The sequence below is a fragment of the Chlorocebus sabaeus genome, chromosome 2, assembly GCF_047675955.1.
Source record: "Chlorocebus sabaeus isolate Y175 chromosome 2, mChlSab1.0.hap1, whole genome shotgun sequence".
Taxonomy (NCBI): domain Eukaryota; kingdom Metazoa; phylum Chordata; class Mammalia; order Primates; family Cercopithecidae; genus Chlorocebus; species Chlorocebus sabaeus.
Window position 1 is genome coordinate 55,445,046 of NC_132905.1, and position 19,670 is coordinate 55,464,715.

General features: G+C 42.8%; 1 protein-coding gene across 1 annotated transcript in view; it reads left to right on the forward strand.

The window, feature by feature from the left end:
* The window catches only part of DSTN (destrin, actin depolymerizing factor), a 35,681-nt gene extending 21,250 nt beyond the window's left edge, over positions 1–14,431 (forward strand). Inside the window, exons 2-4 of the mRNA XM_007960755.3 lie at positions 6,925–7,232; positions 10,734–10,810; positions 13,224–14,431. Coding sequence (XP_007958946.1) covers positions 6,925–7,232; positions 10,734–10,810; positions 13,224–13,333 — 495 coding nt within the window. The 3' untranslated portion in view covers positions 13,334–14,431. The remainder of the gene's footprint in view (positions 1–6,924; positions 7,233–10,733; positions 10,811–13,223) is intronic.
* The last annotated feature ends 5,239 nt before the right edge of the window (positions 14,432–19,670 follow it).

Genomic DNA, 19,670 nt, shown 5'->3' on the forward strand with positions numbered 1-19,670 from the left:
CTACTGGACTGTTTTAAGTATGGTGATCAGATTCATGTTTATGTAGAGGATGAATTGGAGGGTAAAGGTGATGGGCAGTTGGTATGGGCAATCTTGTTGTATTAGAACTGCAATAACAAATTAAATTCAAAATCTCAGTGACTTAACACAGTAAAGATTTGTCTCTGTCACACACAGTCCAGAAGGGTTGGGCAGCCTTCTTCCTTTGTGAAGTATGCCTACCAAGGTCATCTTGGTGGGAGAAAGAAGAGCTTTAAGATCACTTTTATTTAAGTTTTATTTAATTTTTGATGTTTTAAAAATCATTTTATTGTGGTAGGGTTCACATCTAAAAAGCTGTATGTATTTAGTGTATTTAAAGATCACTTTTAAAGGACCAGGACTGGAAGTAGTTTACATAACTGGGCCCAGCTTGGCTGTGCAGAACTTGGTCATATAGCCTACTCAGCTTGCCAGGAAGGCTGGGGAATGCAGTCTTTCCTGTTCAGCCAAGAAGAGAAAACAGTATGATGTATACATATCCTAATCTATCTCCTCTACAGCCACTTGAGAAGTTACAGCAGTCTGGGTAAGAGGCAATGGGAGCTTGGACTGAGGGTGAAATGAGATGAATGTCTCAGAGAAAGATGAAAATCCAAAGAGTAAGGGAATGGAGGAGTTGTTAAGAACATCTCTTAGGCTTGGAGCCTTCTGTGACTAGAAGGGTGGTGATAGCTACTGAGAAAGGAAGACTGGTTAGAAATGGACCAGCTTGCTTTTTATTTTAGACATGTTTTGCATCACATGCCTTTGAGACATAACAACTGGAGATGTGAGATAGGAAATTGAATGTAAAGACTAGAAGCTCAGAAGAGCAGAAGTCTAAACAACATGTAAGTTTTGGCTTAGATGATTGAAAGCTTGAGCTTGGGTAAAGTCTCTGAGAAAGAATGCAGAGTTCGTCCTTTCCTTCAATGTTGCGGTCAGCCTCTGCTTTCTGCCGCATTGTCCTACCACCCCCACCCCTTCACCTCAGCTGATCTTTTGGAGGTCCCCAGAGCCCTTTTTCTTGTCCTTAGGTGTTTCCCTTTGGAACTCCCCGTTATAGCCATTCTGAATTGTTAGTAGTAGTAGATTGAGGGAGTGCCCTCAAACCCATCCTACTCCTCCTGCGTTATACTTCACAGAGAAAATAGAATCTTTCAGACACAATTTTTGGCAGTATATCTTCCTTCCACTTCAAAACTGTCATTTTCTCTTCCTCCTTATTTCAGAGAAAAAAAATGTGTATCTTTTTCTTAGACTGACTCTCCCATCTGTGCTATGGATCTTAACCATTTCTTTAGATCTCTGACGTTGTTAATTGTATGAATGATTAAGATTATCTCCTCTGGAATTGCTTGAACCCAGGAGGTGATGGTTGCAGTGAGCCGAGATTGTACCACTGCACTCCAGCCTGGGTGACAGGAGCGAACCTCCATCTCAAAAAAAAAAAAAGTATCTCCTCTGGAACCAAATTGCCAGAGTTCAAATCCCAATTCTGCTGTTGTTTCCTCTGTAACCCTGGGCAAGTTATTTAATTTTGCTATGCCTCAGTAGAAAAAATTGCATCTTTAAGATGCAGGCCAGGCATGGTGGCTCACGCCTGTAATCCCAGCACTTGGGGAGGCTGAGGTGGGCAGATCACGAGGTCAGGAGATTGAGACACCATCCTGGCTAACATGGTGAAACCCCGTCTCTACTAAAGATACAAAAACTAGCCGGGCGTGGTGGCGGGCGCCTGTAGTCCCAGCTGCTCGGGAGGCTGAGGCAGGAGAATGGCATGAACCTGGGAGGCGGAGCTTGCAGTGAGCTGAGATCGCGCCACTGCACTCCAGCCTGGGCAACAGAGCGAGACTCCATCTCATTTAAAAAAAAAAAAAAAGATGCAAATAGTGATAGTGGCTGTCTCATAGAATTGTTTTGATTTAGAAGTATCTGGCAGTAGTAAGTACTCAGTGTTTTGTTTTGTTTTGGCGTCAAGTTCTTAAACATCTAGAACAGTTACATTGCCCCAATCATAAGACAACTTTCATCAAGTAGCATTCAGTCTTCCCTTTTTCCTTCATTGTTAACCATCTTACGTTTTCTGTCTTTACCTCTTCAATTCCCGATGGGTCCCCAGTCCATTATGGTTGACTTCTGTCCCATTTCTCCCATCTGTTGAAATGTTCAGAGACCCAATTGCCAAGCCTGGAGGTGTGTTTTCATTCTCTCAAGTACTGCAGAATTGGATGTTGATGACTTTCCTCCTTAAAATATTCTCCCTTGCTCCTAAGATGCTGCTTTCTTCCTCCTTACTTTTTCTTCTTAGTTTTCTGATTACCTCTTTTTAGTGTCCTTGATGGGTTTTTTTGTTTTTGTTTTTTTTAATTTTTACGTACTCAATGGTGAGAAACTAGATTTGCTGCTTAATATTTGTGACCCCCTGGTGTGGACTAGTCCAAAATATGTGTTAGGTGAAGCCTTCCAACGAGATCCATGCTCGTATTTCCACTGCTGTCTGGTCATCTCCACGTAGATGTCTTGTACAATCTTCAGAGTTGATGTGTCATACTGTGCCATATTTCCTTTTCTGTTCGTATATCGCAGTCTAGTCACTAATTAAGAGAATCCCGGGGCTCGTCTGATACCACTCTTCTGTGTCTCATTCAGCTATATTGATTTGACTTTGACATGTCCTTGAATTTTTCTGTTTTTAACCTTACTGCTGTAGTTCAGCGCTTTCTTCTCTGAATATTTGTAATTGTCTCAAAATTGGTTTTCTGCTTCCAGTTTCTGTGCCAGTTTCTTCTTCACAGTATTCAGTGTTAATTTCCTCAAGCACAAGTGTCTAATGGTATAAGAAACCTCCACAGACGTCATTTCTGATAGAAAAAAAGACAAAATTCTTCCTTACTGAGGCTTTTAAGGAGCTTGTAAGTTACAGCCAGGTTTGGCTGAGATTTATCTGTTTTATAGTTGCAGAATACACTTTCACTTTGTTTTCGATTACTAGTAATCATTGATTTAATTTATAAATCAGAATTTAGAATGTTTGAGATGCTTGGATATTGACAGATGTATTCAAATATTGGTCAATTGAATATAAGGCTTTAAAGGTTGCCTTCATGCTTTTAGAAATTGCTTGTTGGGTCAAATGCGATTTCAACATTATGGACTAGGGAGTTGGAGGGATTGGGGTCTGTTTCTAGTTCTTCAATTTTTGTTTCTTTGAACATTTTATTCATCTGTTGCAAAATGAAGATTCTTAATTGCTTAACATAAGATACATTGTAAAGATCAGAAATATACTCTTAAAGCAGTAAAAGGTTTAAGAAAAGTGCTTTTTTAAAGTAGGAATGTGCTTAACATTGTGTAGTTATGAATTTTCTAGTCTTAATTTTCTGTTTCTGCCACTTTATTAGAGTGAATATTCATTTATGAACAGAAAATGTGGAGTAGATGGCATTGGAGTGTATTATTTAGAGATCTTTAATGAATGAGATGATGAAATGGCCCAGTTACCTTAATATTAAGTAAATGCTAGGATCTTAGTGTGTCTTTCTCCCAGAATTCTTGCACGGGCTTTAAAGTAACAACTTTATTTTTTGTTTGTATAAATTTGTGAAGGTACAAGTGTAATTTTGCTACATGCATGGTGTAGTAGTGAAGCTGGATCTTTTAGGGTATCCATCACCCAAATAACATACATTCTACCCATTAATTAATTTCTCATCCCCCGGCTCTCCATTGTCTATTATTTCACACTCTGTCCATGTGTACACATTATTTATTTCCTATTTATAAGTGAGAATACGCGGTATTTGTTGTAACAACTTTATTGAGGTATAATTCACATACCACAAAGTATAGTTCAATTCAGTGGATTTTCAGTAGATTCACAAAGTACAGTTCAATTCAGTGGTTTTTCAGTATATTTATGGTTGTGTATGCATCACTCCTGTCAACTTCCAGAACATTTTCATTACTTCAAAAAGAAATCCCATATCCATTAGCAGTCACTCCCCATTCCCTTTTTTTCTCAACCCCTGGAAACCACTAGTCTACCTTCTGTCTATTGATTTTACCCAGTTTGAACATTGCATATAAATAGAATCATGCAATAGGTGCCTTTTCTGTCTGGCTTCTTTCACATAGCACAGTGTTTGTCAAGGTTCATCCTTGTTGTAGCATGTATCGGTACCTCATTGTTTTAATGGCCAAGAAATACTCCATTGTGTGGATATACTACATCTTAAAAATCTGTTAATCACTAAGTGGACTTCAGGGTTGTTTTCACTTTTGGTCTATTTTGAATAATGCTACTATGAACATTTGTGTACAGGTGTTGGTGTGGACACATTTTCATTTCTCTTGTGTATATATACCTAAGAGTGGAATTCCTAGGTCAGGTGTTAACTTGATGTTTAACTTTTTGAGGAACTGCCAAACTGCGTGCCAAGGCAGCTGTACCATTTTATAGTTCTACAGTAGCATATCAGGGTTTCAAGTTCTCCATGACCCCACAAACATTTGTTATTGTCCATCTTTTTTATTTTAGCCCTCCTAGTGGGTGACTCATTATGGTTTTGAAGTGAAGAGGTATCTCCATTATGGTTTTGATTTGCTTTTCCCTAATCACTATTGATGTTAAGCATTTTTTCCATATCCTTGTTAACCATTTATACATCTTCTTTGGAGAACTGTCTATTTAAATCCTTTAACTGTTTTTCAATTGAAGTATTTGCCTTTTTTTATTATTGAGTTGTAAGGGTTCTTTATTCTGACAAGTTCCTTGTAGGATTTTCTGATGTTTTCTCTCATTCTGTTGGTTATCTTTATCTTATGTGCATTTTTATTTCTTAAATTATTTGACATTAATTTGGGTATCATTAATGTTTTTCCATTGTTTAGTATTTAAATTCTATTGCTTATGATTCATTTTTCCCTTTTTATTAAAAAAAATTTAGAGACGTGGTCTCCCTATGTTGCCCACACTGGTCTCAAACCCCTGAACTCAAGTGATCTTCTTGCCCTCTCCCTCTAAAGTGCTGAGACTACAGTCATAGCCACTACACCCAGTCTAAAGATACTATTCTTGACTCAAAGCATGATTTTACCTAAGTTGACCATATGACCGGACAATTCCACTCCTAGTTTTCTACCCAAGAGAATTAAAAACATGTCCACACAAAACCTTGTACATGAGTGTTTGTAGCAATGTTAATAGCCAAAAAGTGGAAACAACCCAAATGTCTGGCAACTGATGAATAGACAAGGAAAATGTGGGATATCCAAACAATGGAATATTATTCAACAGTAAAAAGAAAAAGTAACCAGGCGCTTTGTCATGCACCTGCAGTCCCAGCTATCTGAGAGGCCAAGGCAGGAGGACTGCCCAATTTTAGGAGTTCAGGGCTGTAGTGCGCTATGATCATGCCTGTCAGTAGCCACTAGGCTCCAGCCTGGGCAACATAATGAGATCCCATCTCTCATGCTCCCTTTCCTGCATCAAGGCTGAACATTCCAGATACTTCACAGCTCCCACCTGCTTAGCCAGGGAGGGGCCTTGCTGAGGAGTCATTGGCACTCGGCTCTGCTCCTTCAGCTTCTTCATTGTCTCACAGTCACTCCACAGGTTCCTTTTGGTGCCTACCAGCATAGCAGATACATTGAGGCAGTGATGGGAGACCTCTGGGTACCACTTATGCCTCACATTGGCATAAGAGGATGGGTTGCCAGTGGGGGAAAAAAAAATGGCAAAGGTATTGGTCTGGGGACAGGAGAACATTTGCAGTTGGTCATATTCCTCCTCTTGGCCCGTGGTGTCCCACAGGTTCAGGCTGATGATTTGGGCATCCACATCATCAGTCTGGGTGCAATAGTTGTCAAAGACATTGGAGATATACTCCTTCGGAAAGGTGTTTGTTGTATAACTGATGGGGAGGCAGGCTTTGCCTACAGCCACATCTCCTACAATCACACATTTGATCGTCTGCATTCTTCCCTTAGTCTGATCATCCTCCAGTGCTGTTCAACCATGACTGGCAGAACCTCCTGGGCATCTCTTGTTGGGCTTTATAATTCTTGCTTTAGAAAAGCTAATATGCAAAACAAAGTAGTTAATGAAGCATTAAAAATTATGGATATAGTAAAGTTAATGTAAATAGCACATTCCTCAAGATGAAAAAATTAAAAACTGATTTAAGGTCTTGTGCTATCAAAATCTTGTTTAACTATGCTTTGTCCCAGAATAGCAAGTATAACATAGTGAAAGGTTATTTTTCTGGTCAGTATAATCCCGAATTAAGCTACCCTCTTTATTATAGCAGTAGACATTTTCTTATTTATTCTAATCTTAGTTTAAAATTTGGAATTTTTAAGTGAAATTTTAATGGCAGGTGACTAATACTGAATATTGAGCACATAATTTTGAAATGTGAGTAGAGCAAAGACCTCTTAATCTTTTTTTTAGTTAGGGAAAGAGATGCTGTAGGGATGAAAATTTCCCAATCCAGCAGCTGTGACCGGCTACTGTGTATTACGAAAGGGATTTTAGGTGTCATCAGCATACAGACTGGGAAGATGATCTGCCTGTGGTCAAGGCTCTAAGCAACCTGTATAAGAAGAAAATAACCCAGCACCTTAGGAAACACTTCTTTTAAAATTCTAGGGTAGGAGAGGCTGCTATAGTTGAATGTTTCTTTACCCCTGTGCGGTAGTGATGAATGGCATATATTTGTGATCTTTTAAAAAGTTTGATGTCTGAAATTAGTAGTGATTACAGCTCAAATTTCTAGTTTTTTAATTAGATGATATACCTGTAAAATGTTAAATATATGCCAATCTATAAGCAGAATTTAGTGTTTTACGTTTGGCACATAAAAATTGTAAGTCTTTTTCTCATGTATTTTCTCATCATAGGCCTCAGGAGTGCAAGTAGCTGATGAAGTATGTCGCATTTTTTATGACATGAAAGTTCGTAAATGTTCCACACCAGAAGAAATCAAGAAAAGAAAGAAGGCTGTCATTTTTTGTCTCAGTGCAGACAAAAAGTGCATCATTGTAGAAGAAGGCAAAGAGATCTTGGTTGGAGATGTTGGTGTAACCATAACTGATCCTTTCAAGCATTTCGTGGGAATGCTTCCTGAAAAAGATTGTCGCTATGCTTTGTATGATGCAAGCTTTGAAACAAAAGAATCCAGAAAAGAAGAGTTGATGTTTTTTTTGTGGTAAGCATGTTAAAAATATTGAGCCTCTATGAAACTTAATTTTGTTAGCACTTGGAAAACCAGTTCCAGCACCAAAGTAATTTTTATTCAAACTATTTGCAGTTAGTATTTAATTTTTATTTATAGGTTTCATAATGTTACCAGGGCTGATGTTTATGGGACCAAAACTAAATTTTGACTGTTTTCTGTCTACTTGCTATATGACTCTCAGTAATTGATTGTGGGGGGTGTGTGTGTGTGTGTGTGTGTGTTATGGGGAAAGGACAGGAGGCATCCTCTAAATGTACTGCTTTTAGAAGCTAAAATTTCCTACTTCTTTTAACTTTCTTACTATAAGCCAAACCCCTACTTTTCCAACGAGCTGTGCCAGGAACCAGCCTTCTGCTCTTTTAAATATATACCCTTTCCTTGTGCCTCTGTGGCCTGCTACTTTTGAAGAAGTTGGTACCATTCCCTCCCTGCTATAATTCACTCTACATTTGTCCTGTTTTGTAGTGCAGTCACTAGCCACATGTGGCTATTTAAATTATTTAAAATTAAAAATTCAGTTGGTTAGCTGAATGAATTACCACATTTCAGATGCTCAGTAGCCACATCTGACTGGTGGCCACCTTACTGAGTAGCACAGATACAGAACATTTCCATCACTGCAGAAAACTGTTGGCCAGTGTTACTCTAGATAGTGAAACAGTGCTATAAAGTTATTTTTATGGCCATTTTCTTGAAATGTTGTTTAATTATTCTGGTCTTTTCAGGTAAGTCAGTATTTGAGATGCAGCTTTAGAAAAAGTTACACCTGGAACTCTCATTTATTGAATATTATACTACATTCCTTGATATGGCCAGGAATACAATTCTTTAGTTTCCAAGGGGAGGGAGAAATGGTAACACCACCTGATTTTTTTTTTTTTTAAGAGGGGCAAGGATTCTCTTGATACTTTGGCCTGAGTCGGGGCAAGGCAGGGAGGGACTTAGCTTTTAGCTGTGTGCCATCAGTAGTTTGCAGTGTAAGGGATATGGGAGTAGGAGATGCAGAGGATTGAGGTTTAAAAAGGAAGATACTGGAGGTCACACCTCACTTCTATTTCAGTAAGCTTTTACTGCACTTGATTAAACTAAGTTGCTGTGAGGAATGCAAATATGAGGTCAGGGTGTACGTATTCAGGCAGCTTAGAGTCCATTGAAGCGGGTACGTAAGACTGAAAATTAACAAAGATTTGAATGAAGGTGCGTTTATTGAACTTTTATTTCTACTACATGCCAGCTCCTGTGTTAGGGCCTGGGAAAACAGCTGTGAAGTTGTTAAGTCCCTGCTCTTCTGGCATTCACAGCTGAGTGGCAGATAGGCCAGCTAATGGTTTAGGCTTTTAAATTGGTCAGTATTTCCTTAATTTACAGGTATTTTTTCTGCTTTTTATGTATTTTGTAATTATGAAATTTATACATTCTTATTTTTTAAAATTTGGAAAATAATAGAAGAAAAGGAAATTTAGTGATAGTGCAATGGTTTATTTTGCACTATTAAGAAAAGGTAGAAACTTATTAAAGCCATTTTCTATAACAAACTCCACCCAAGGAGCAGCTCTTCAAGTAGTTTAACAATTTGGTTAGAATAAAATCAGAACAGCTGATGCTTTTTTATGTTTCTGACCTATTTTCATAAGAAAAGTACCCACTTTGCCGGGCGCAGTGGCTCATGCCTGTAATCCCAGCACTTTGGGAGGCAGAGGCGGGAGGATAACGAGGTCAAGAGATCAAGACCATCCTGATCGAGACCATGGGGTGGTGAAACCCCATCTCTACTAAAAATACAGAATTAACTGTGTGTAGTGGCACACGCCTGTAGTCGCAGCTACTCGGGAGGCTGAGGCAGGAGAATCGCTTGAACCTGGGAGGCGGAGGTTGCAGTGAGCCGAGATCGTGCCACTTACTCCAGCCCGGGCGAAAGAGCGAGACTCTGTCTCAAAAAAAAAAAAAAAAGTACCCACTCTGTAGCTCAAACATCTGCCAGTCCTGAGGTTGTGATGACTTTGCCTCCTTCAGTGGACCTTAGGATTGGGAGGAATAAGCCTCTGAGAGACAGACTGCCCATTTCCTTTTTCCCAAGAATAGAATCTCTGCTCACTAGGGTAAGGGGTACACTAGGTGAGGTCCACATGCCAGTGCTCATGACTGTTGAATGTCCTCGAAGTGTGGCAGCTAAATGGAATTATTAAATGCTCAGAAGTGTTTAGCTATACAGTAATATCTCAATGACCTCCAGGAGGCTCTTCAAAACCGCAACTTTAAGCAAAGCAACATACACCAGGTTCTCAAATAGCATCATTTCCTTCAATGTAGTTTTGTTATAACATTGAGAAAAAAATTACTGGTTTTGGTATATGTCATTTTGTTTTAAGTCACAGGCTCCAAGAACCGATTGGCAATGTTAAGTGTGGACTTACTGTACTGCATCTTCTCTATGATATTTTAGCATTGTGGCATGGAGGTGGGCCTGTGGGTTGGCATACAGAGGAAAGAAGGACTCATGTGCAAGCAGTCTGAGTGGGACAAGGGTTTCTGTCCATTACTAGTCATTCTTCAGTGTTGCTGCTGAAGGTGTTGTGATACATATGCTGTTCTTCCAACACGCTTCCATTCAAGAGGGAGAACATGCTCAAATTTTATAAATACAAGATAGTAATAATATTGACAAGACATAATTATTGGTGAGTTGCCATTTAGAAATCTTTGTGAAAGCTGTATTTAGAATCATGAGATTATACTAGTGGATTTAATATTTTTTTCAAGAGAATTATTGAAACGTGGACTCCCAGATAATTAAACATGTATTGTTATGTTAGACTAAGAAAACAAGTACCTGTGGGATCAAAACCTGCTATTGGAATAGATGAAGGGACTGGGGAAGTCTAAGAAAAGGACTTTTATTTGTAATTTATTCTTTTTTTTTTTTTTCCTTTTTTTTTGATTTATTCTTTTTTAGAAAACGATCTGAAGCAAAGGTGCCAAAATATTAGCGTTTAATTCTGGGTCACGCGTACTTACAGATTATTATCTGTACTTTTCTGTATTTTAAAACTTTTTTCCAACAAGAAAAACTGTCAAAAACCTTGTGTAAATATTAGCCTGAATCCAATCCTTTATTAATAATAAATGAACAGAAATATTCTGAAGAAAAAGAATTGAGTTATACAGTGCAGTACTCAGTGTTGGTTCTTTCATTATGGCCACTGTGATCTGATTTTTAATTGGTGGTTGTCTTTTGCCACCAGTGGTTCTCTTCTTTTTTCCCACCCTGGTCAACCTGAGTAATTCTGCTTACGCCTATCTGTAGCATTTCCTCTCTGAGCTGCCGGGGAGGTAGAACAAATGTGCAGTTAAGAAAAAATATCTCAGGAGAGTCTGAGGATTCTCCCCTTGACACTGAAGCAAATGTTTGACAAGATGCAAGTTGTACTTTCTCTAAACCACTTTTTAAATTTTTGGCATCTTTCTATCTAGGGCACCAGAACTAGCACCTCTGAAAAGTAAAATGATCTATGCAAGCTCCAAGGATGCAATTAAAAAGAAATTTCAAGGTATGTTCTAGATTACATCTGAATATGTAGAGGTATGGTGAACACCCAGAATGGGGCAGCACTTTTTCTGAGAAGCACCTTATTTTTTTGCAGAGCTTCAGGCACAAGGGAGAAGTGTTACTTGTTTTGAGAAAAGCAGAAGATTGAACTTGGCTTTCCATGTATCTTCTGCTTTGTGCTGGTTGCTCTGAGTCTTCCCAGCCTGTGTTTAATAACTCTACCCTTGACATTGTCTGTATATATTGTTTATTCAGGCTGGTTTTAAACTAGTTTCAGGTGCTGCCGGTTTTCTCATGTAGGAGGTGGAGACTGATTGTTTAACATTGGACATAATAGTAAATTTGCTCTTGCCTTTGAATGTAGTTGTTATAATAAAGTTGCAAAAGGGAGATGTACCTAAATGAGAAAGGATACTCTTTTCTCCAGCTTTACTGTTGAATGGCATGATTTTAGGTAATTGATTCATCTGTGTCCCAAGGAAAGTGCACCCACTCCTGAGCTGGTCAGTTCTATTTGACTTGCCACTGGGTGACTGGGATCCTGATGAGATGGCCTGGCCAGACTTCAGCCAGGAGAAAATGTTGGTATGATGGAAAGAACATGCATGGGGCAAGTGCCCAAAGGCCTGCACTGAGGGCGAAGCCTGTCTAACTGCTGTGTGGCCTTGGCCAGAACTGCTTAACCTCCATGGGCCTTGATTCTCTCAGCTGTAGAAGGGGAGACTTGGTCTCGTGTGAGTTTTAGTTTAAGAGTTTGCCCTGCCACCTTCCTGCCATGGCTATTTCCAAACAGCTGAGTGAGCCAAGGTCACAAGGGCTTGGCCTGATGTTGATTTTGTTTTGTTTGTTTTACTGTCACTGGTTTTTATATTCTCATGGTAGAACAGGTTTGCCCTAGCCTGTTTTTAGTTATGAAAAAAAATTCTTGCTTCCTTTCCCGAGCCTTGCTGCTGCATAGTTTATTGCCGGGTCAGGTTCTTCGTGCATTTGGTTTGATGTTTGGCACCCTCCAGAAGTGTGTCACTGGATTGCTAACTGACGCTTTTAAATCCTTTAGCTTCAACACTTTCCCAGCCCAACCAAAAGGTTCAGAGTGGATTCCTTATTATCTTTATTCTGCATTGCCTTTCAGTAAAGGGAATTGCTTTGCACACTTGATTTGGTGATAATAAAAGATAGTGACTGGCTGGGTGTAGTGACTCACACCTGTAATCCCAGCACTTTGGGAGGCTGAGGCAGGTGGATCACCTGAGGTCAGGAGTTCAAGACCAGCCTGACCAACATGGTGAAACCCTGTCTCTACTAAAAATACAAAAAAAAAAAAAAAAAATTCAGCCGGGCGTGGTGGCACGGGCCTGTAATCCCAGCTACTTGGGAGGCTAAGGCAGGAAGAATGCTTGAACCCAAGAGGCAGAGGTTGCAGTGAGCTGAGATCGCGCCATTGCACTCCAGCCAGGGCAACAATAGCAAAACTCCGTCTCAAAAAAAAAAAAAAAAGATAGTGACCATGCTACCTTTTTTTTCTAATGAAAGCATCCACTGGCTTTCTCAGATCAGTCCTGAGTAGCTCAAAAGCTGACCTCCTGTGCTTTCAGCAGCTTGAGAAATAAATGGTCTTTAAATGATAGGAATAACCATGCAGCTATTTAAAAGACAGTGGTCATTTACAGAGAGGCTACTGTATGTAATCCATAATTGAGCTCGTTTTTGCAGTTGGTAGTGTAATTGTTCTAAGAAAGCAGTCAGTAACATATTTCACATAGTTTTCATTGTGATCGATTTATAAATGTGTAGTGTAATACCATTGAAGAGCCAGCTGTTTGCTTTTCAATACAGTTGACAAAATCAACTGTGCAATCAAAAATAATTTGTATTTTTATATTTTAAAAACCAAGAAAATTTTTTTACTAGACCTGTCTTTTAGCTTTGTAGCGAAGTACAACATATCTATAGAAAAGTATATGCCACAAATTATTGTAGAATGTGATGAATTTTTCAGAGTGAACATAATGGTTATTTCTTAATCTAATGACCAGCACCGCAGAAGCCTCCCTGGTGCTGTTCCCTTCAATTCATAGCACTTCTTTCTGCCTGCCCTTCCTCCTCAAGGTAGCCAGCACCCTGGCTTCTAACAGCATAAGTTAGTGTGGGCTGATTTTGTATGCTATACCTATATATATAATAGAATATATGCATTTTAAATCTGGATTCTTTCAGTGAATGCCGTTTGTGAGGCCCATCTATCTTGATGCATGTAGTTACAATTATTTATTCTCATTACTGTGTAGTATTCTGTGTTTGTATATACCCCAGTTTATCCAGATTAGAACTGGTCTTTTAAAAGTTTGATATCTTAGAGAAAGAGATAAACTGCTGCCATAATTCTAAATAGAATTGTTGTTTTTCCTCTCTAGGCATAAAACATGAATGTCAAGCAAATGGACCAGAAGATCTCAATCGGGCTTGTATTGCTGAAAAATTAGGTGGATCCTTAATTGTAGCCTTTGAAGGATGCCCTGTGTAGGTCTTTCAGTGCCACAAATTGAAAGCTTCCATGTTTAATGTTATCCTCTTGCTATATAAATAAAGCAAATATATTTAGGCCAGAGTCTCACTGAGGGGGAGCTGTCTCGTCATCTTTTAGAGTAAACGAAATATTCTGTAAACATATGCAAACAGCCCCTAAATAAAGTCTAAAGTTTTATTGGTGTGAAATTAAATTCTTATTGGCCATATGCCTGTTTTGATGAGTTGATTTATAAAGATTTTTGTTAAGCTCAGGATTTTAAATTATGCAGTTCACAAAACAGTAAAGGCCATGTGAAGAGAATTATTACATCTTTATTAATCTCAGCATTTACTTTGTTTCTTTTGCTTAGAAAATTGCTCATAATCTGGTTATAATTTTGGCCCAAATTCTTTATTCTTCCTTGAGCTAAGCAGAATAATGGAATATAATATGTCTTTATAATATAACAACACTAATACACTAATAGTAAGATTAAGTCAGGCAGTCTTTTACTTCTACCAAATGTGTAATGGAGATTGCCTCAAAATTGTGTCCACATAATCCACGCTGATCTTGCAAAAGCACTATTTCAAGCACATCATTGGAATACAGGAAGTAGCCCTGCACCTGCCGGTGAGCTCACCATTCACTGATTGGGAGAGTGACCTGGCATCTTGGAAATCATGGTGTGTCTTCAGGAGAATGTGCAGTGTCTTGTAACAAATTATAATGCAAATTAGGGCTACATTGTAATCTGCTTTGTTAATGAAAATGGTAAAACAGTATTGACAAACTAGGACGCCTGTGGTATCTTTAGTTGTATCTCCTTCAGAAGTTTGCTTCTTATGGTATAATAAAGTATGGAAGAATATGGAGTATATGTTTACTCTGGGCCTGGGAGAACTTAATTTTCTAGAGCAGTTTGTTGACTCGTGTGCAATGGGGAGAGGTATCATGATGACACTCACAGGGAGCCACTGTTCACTGACATTTGGAAGTGGTCATTGTTCATATCACGGGCGTAACACTTGGAACGATATAGAGATGCACCAACAGTTGAACTTAGAAGTAGCAGTATTGGCTTTGTGTAATAAAGGAAGCATTTTTGACTTATCTCTCGTGTAATTATGTGTGAATTGGGAATATAAGATTTTGCCTTCCATATGGGGTAAGTCATTGAGGTTTGGGGATTTCCAATAATTAAGAGTTAAGATTGGCTGAGTGTGGTGGCTCACTCCTGTAATCCCAGCATTTTGGGAGGCTGAGGCAAGAGGATAGTTTGAGGCCATGAGTTTGACAATCAGTATGGGCAACATAGTGGGATCTCATCTACTAAAAGTAAACAAAATTAGCTGGGTGTGGTGGTCGTAGTCCCAGCTACTTTGGATGCTGAGGTGGGAGGATCACTTGAGCCCAGGAGCTCAAGGCTGCAGTGAGCCAAGATCGTGCCACTGTACTCCAGCTTGTTTGACAGAGCAAGACCTTGTCTCAAAAAAAGTCACAACTCCCTCTGGTGAATAAGAAAGTTGGTATAAAAGTTGGGAAATTTTTCAATGTTTATTTTTCAATGTTTATTACACAAAATTGTAAAGGTAAAAATTCACATTTAAAATTTAGAAAATAGAGAAAAGGGAAATTGTATATTGTCCTACCACACCATCACATGGTTAGCCTTTTGATACACAGCTCTGCATTATTACATGTCAAAGACTGCACATAAACTATGGTGGTCCCATATAATTACAAGGTATTTTCTACTGTAATTAGATACACAAATACCATTGTGTTACAGTTGCCTACAGTATTCAGTATAGTAACATGCTGTCCAGATTTGTACTCTAGGAGTAATAAGCTCTCATACAGCCTAGGTGTGTAGTAGGCTATGCCATCTAGGTTTGTGTAAGTGCAGTCTAGGATGGGGAACGTTTTAATGTTGATCCACGTGCCAGGCTTTTGTGAGACAAGGTTATGCTTTAATCAAAATACTTATTTCAGAATTGTCTAGAAAATAGTGCTGGCTGCTTGTCATTCATCCTGAATTTCTTGTTTCTTTCTGTGTAGCAATGCTTTTAGTGTGGGTTTTGTTTTTTGAGACAGGGTCTTTTTCCCCTAGGCTAGAGTGCAGTGGTGCAATCATAAGTCACTGCATCCTTGAACTCTTGGGCTCCAGCAAGCCTCCTGCCTTGGTCTCCTAAAGGGCTGTGATGACAGGTGTGAGCCACTGTGTCCTGCTAGTGATTAACAGGCTTCCAGGGAAGTGCCGTAAGTCCAAGACTGCCATACTCAAAAGTCAGCCATGTAGGTAAAGCCAGATATTTCGTCAGGGAGTTTTAGGAGGAGGAAATTTTTCCTGTGGTGTCAGCTTAAGTGTGGCACTGTTGTGCGTGCGTGAGGTGCATTCTGTGGGAAGCATTTCAAACAGTATGAAGGGATGTGATGTAAACTAGAACTCATTCCAGAAATTGAATAAAATGCTAGTAGTTACTCTTTCTCTAGGGGAACTTTTGAGAAAGTCTTAGTGGATTCCTGAGGCCCAAGACTTGTGCTCACAAGCACTCAGGGTGATTCTGGTACAAAATTAGGGTTCAGACCTCAGCTGATTGGTCTGCTGTTGGTCAGGAACAAAACTGAAGTATACTCTGCTTCCAGAAAATACATTTACCTTTTCACAAATGCTAACGCACTGCAAAAATATATTTGTGGAAAGCTGACTTAGTCTCATCTAGCGGTTACTCTCTTGGCCTGACAAAGCAGCAAATAAAGCCATTGCTAACAATTCAATCAGAGCTTGACTGTGAAGTTATCTCAGACAATATTACTCTGCAAAAACAGTGGACACAAGTGACTTGGATCATAGGTTTCGTTTGGTTTCCTTTCTGCAGAGTACTGGCTGCTGTAGGCCCAGCAAGTGCAACTTGTTTCTTGACTATAATTGCCCTTGGGACCACCAGAGACTGAATACGCCCAACACACATCACGTCTTCGTGATTTGGGGCATTTCTGAAATTGAGAACGGGCTCTAGACTGGGTTCCAGCTGGGCTGCAGCTGGAAGGGACGGTAATGGCATTATGGCCGGCAAGGGGAGTATTCCAGGAGCCAGGGTTTCAGTGGAAGGAAGGCTTGAGTACCATGTTTTGTTACTGAGGGCTCTCTGGGTTCTGCACAGTCCCAAAAGGGCACTGGGGAAGGGACTTACAGAGCCTCTGGCCAGTACCCTCAGTAACCAGCACAGAGGTGAAGTAACTTGCCTAAGGTTAGTCGACTCACAGGTGGCAGAACTGGGACAAAAACTCAGACCTCTTCATTTCTGTTCCTGAGCTATTCTCAACACCTCAGGAGAATTCACTTCATTTCTCTTATTTTAATTGGATCATCTTTCCACACTTCTAACATCGGAAATTCAAAGGTTAGGCCTTGTTCAGTGCTGGGGTGAGATTTGAAAGGGCCAAGACGGAAAGCATTTCTTTTGGGCTCTGAGCTCCCGTCAGACCCAGCCCTGAAGGAAGCGCAGTGATGGCATCTGCGGAGGGCCTGGAGTGGCTTCTATAACAAAACCTCGCTTTCCCTGCACTTGTCCCTCAGGCCTCACTGGCTCCCTGCCTTCGCTGCACAGCTTCCTTCTCCGCACCCCTTCCTTCTCAGGGTGCCATAGGTGCGGCCAGCAGGCGCAGCATTGTGGTGCCTGTGTTCTAGAGTATCACATGGAGACGACCTGAGGAAGCTCGTCTGAGCGCAGCTGTCTGTGAGGGGCTTCAGGTCCCGTTGTGCTATCTATGGGCCACGTTAACCTGAACTTCACATCTACTCTCTGGGCTCTGGTCATCTTCACCCAACGGCCCAAACCCAGTGTCTAGCTTTGGGAAGCCAGGCCAGGGAGGAGCAGTGGTTCGTCTGTTGGGTGGCAGCTGGGTGAGTCCTGCCTCCACAGTGAACTTCATTTCAGGAACAGCACGAGCCAGTCCTCTGGTGCTGCCTGAGCTCGGCTACAGCTGTAAGACGGGGCTGCGAATGGCCAGGCCAGTGACCTGTGCCATGCTAGGGAATGCCGTGGGGCTGGGGAGGGCTGCTAGCCCCTTCTGCAGGAAGTCTGTGAGGGCTGCGCCTCAGCTGGCTTCCCCAGAGCCTGACATGGAACCTGGCCTGGGACAGTTGAGGCCCGGCCCACCTGAGGCAGGGCCCAGCCGGCAGCCTGGCAGACTCGGCTCCCTCTGCCCACTGCTGGGCCTAAGGACTGCTCTGGCCCTGCTGGGGCAGGTGGGGACAACAGGTGATGAGCCCTTAGAACTGCAGCTGCAGGAGAAAAGCTCACAAGTGGCATTCTCCTGAACTCCCGGGCCAGCCGCACAGGAGTCCTACACCCCGTGCTACCTGCCTTCAGCTTCCTCCCTTCTGCATGCACAGACCCGGGGCTCCTAGCAGGTGGCCACAGAAGCGGCAGCGTGGCACCCCAGCATCCCTCCTCCTTCCCCAAGGTCTACCCTTTCCTCTGCTCAAAATGGGTACCCCTGCCCCACTCCTGTGCCTTCAGAGGGCATCAGCCCAGCACGGGGCGCTCAGTCTCACGGTGTGGCAGGTCGATGGGGCGATTCAGTGGCAGCCCTGCTGCAGCACACAGGTCTGCCTGTTCCCCACACTCACGGGGGCCCACACCACTGACCTGACCTATGGCCACCCATGTGTGGGGTTCTGCCTCCTGCAGGCGGCCTCCCTCACCCAGAACCTGTGCTCCCATTCAGCCCCCTGTACTAGACGCATGCGGGTGCGGACGCAGAGGGCCCAGTGGCTGTTGCGGGGCACTCAGCCCCGGGTGCTCTCCCCCAGGCTCCCCACATTCCAGAGCCCAGCGCTGCCCCGCAAGTACTAACCTCCCAGGCTGTGGGGCCTAGCCACGTGCCAGAGAGGTGGGTTTGAACCTGCCCAGCCTTTAGCCCGGGGAGGGGGGCGGGGTGCACCTCACCGGGAGGACCGAGGGCTCGCTGAGCGCCAGGCACGGGGCTGGGAACGGGCAGCCATCAGGTGTCCTTGCAGGCACTTCCTGCTACTCAGTCCCCCAGCCAGAAGCCAGGATGTCAGTCTTCCAAGACCGTGGGATCCCTTTCTGCTTCAGCCTCCTCTAGAGTTCTACAACAGGCAGGCTTGGCTCTCCCTACTCAGAAACCTCAATGGCTGTACTGCCTCCCCGGTCCAGCCCCCCGGCCTTGGTAACCTGGCCCCCCTCCATGCCTCTCTGCTGCTGCTGCCTGAGTGCCAGCCTCCCCCACCTCACACACATCTGCTTTTCCTCGGAGCTCAGCTTAAGCCCTTCTCCAGGGACCTTCCCAGGAGTCCCAGCACCAAGAACAGCCATGACACACAGTGCCACACACCACGGCTGGGTGGCCCACAGGCACTTCCTGAGAGCTGGCGCCAGGGCTGGGCCGAGCAGCTTGAGGCTAAGCAGTTCCAGGCTGCAGGCAGAGGCCGTGTGGGAGGCTGAGCAAGGGAGGCAGACAGATGCACACCACAGGGCCTCCCTAGGTCTTGACCCCCGAGTCACTGCCATCAACTGAGAGGGCCATGCGTGACAGAGATCCCAGAGCAGGCCACCTGCCATGCTCATAGGCTGTGGAGACCCCGGTCTATGAGGGACTCTTGCTGCCACTGTCCCTGACAGCACCCTTCTCACAATGCCATCCTGCAGGACCTGCCATCCAAGAGCCCAGTTGTCCCCCAGCCAAGTTCGGCCAAGCAGCCCCTCTCCCAAGATTCTGAGGCTTGGTAGGGAGATGCAAGGGAACAGTCCTTGGTCAAGGCAGACCCGCCTTCCATTCCGGACTTGGTTGGGGCCCTACTGTGATTGAGCCTCTGATGTCTCTTTGTGGACTAAGCTCCAGGTTCCTATTGCTTACACTCAAAGACACACTTCTTGGGGCCAAGGACCATGCTGTCAGGGGCCGCTGAGGACACTGGGTCTGAGGGTCGTGGCAAACCTAAGCCGGCTTCTGCAGGTGAAACTCTGCCTCCCAGGGGCAGGCAGTGGGCTGCTCTAGCCGTGGCCCACCCTCCTGGAGTGTGGGTGTTTGTTCAAGCCCCAGCCAGGACAGAGACCCCTTGTTCATTCCCAGACCTCCGTCACACAGCAGCCCAGACCACCAGCCGCGCTCACAAACCTCAGCCCCTCCGGGACGCGGGGCAGCAGTCAATGTGTCTGGCTCTCAGGCGTAGCAGGCCCTGCTCCCTTATCCTGCCCGGAGGGCACTGAGGTCTGGGAGGTGACAGGGAAAACTGCTGGGGGCCCCGGAAGCAGCGAGTCTCAGCCCCACACTACGCAGAGCTGCAGACACCCTGCCTTCAAAGCAGCTGAGGCCCACA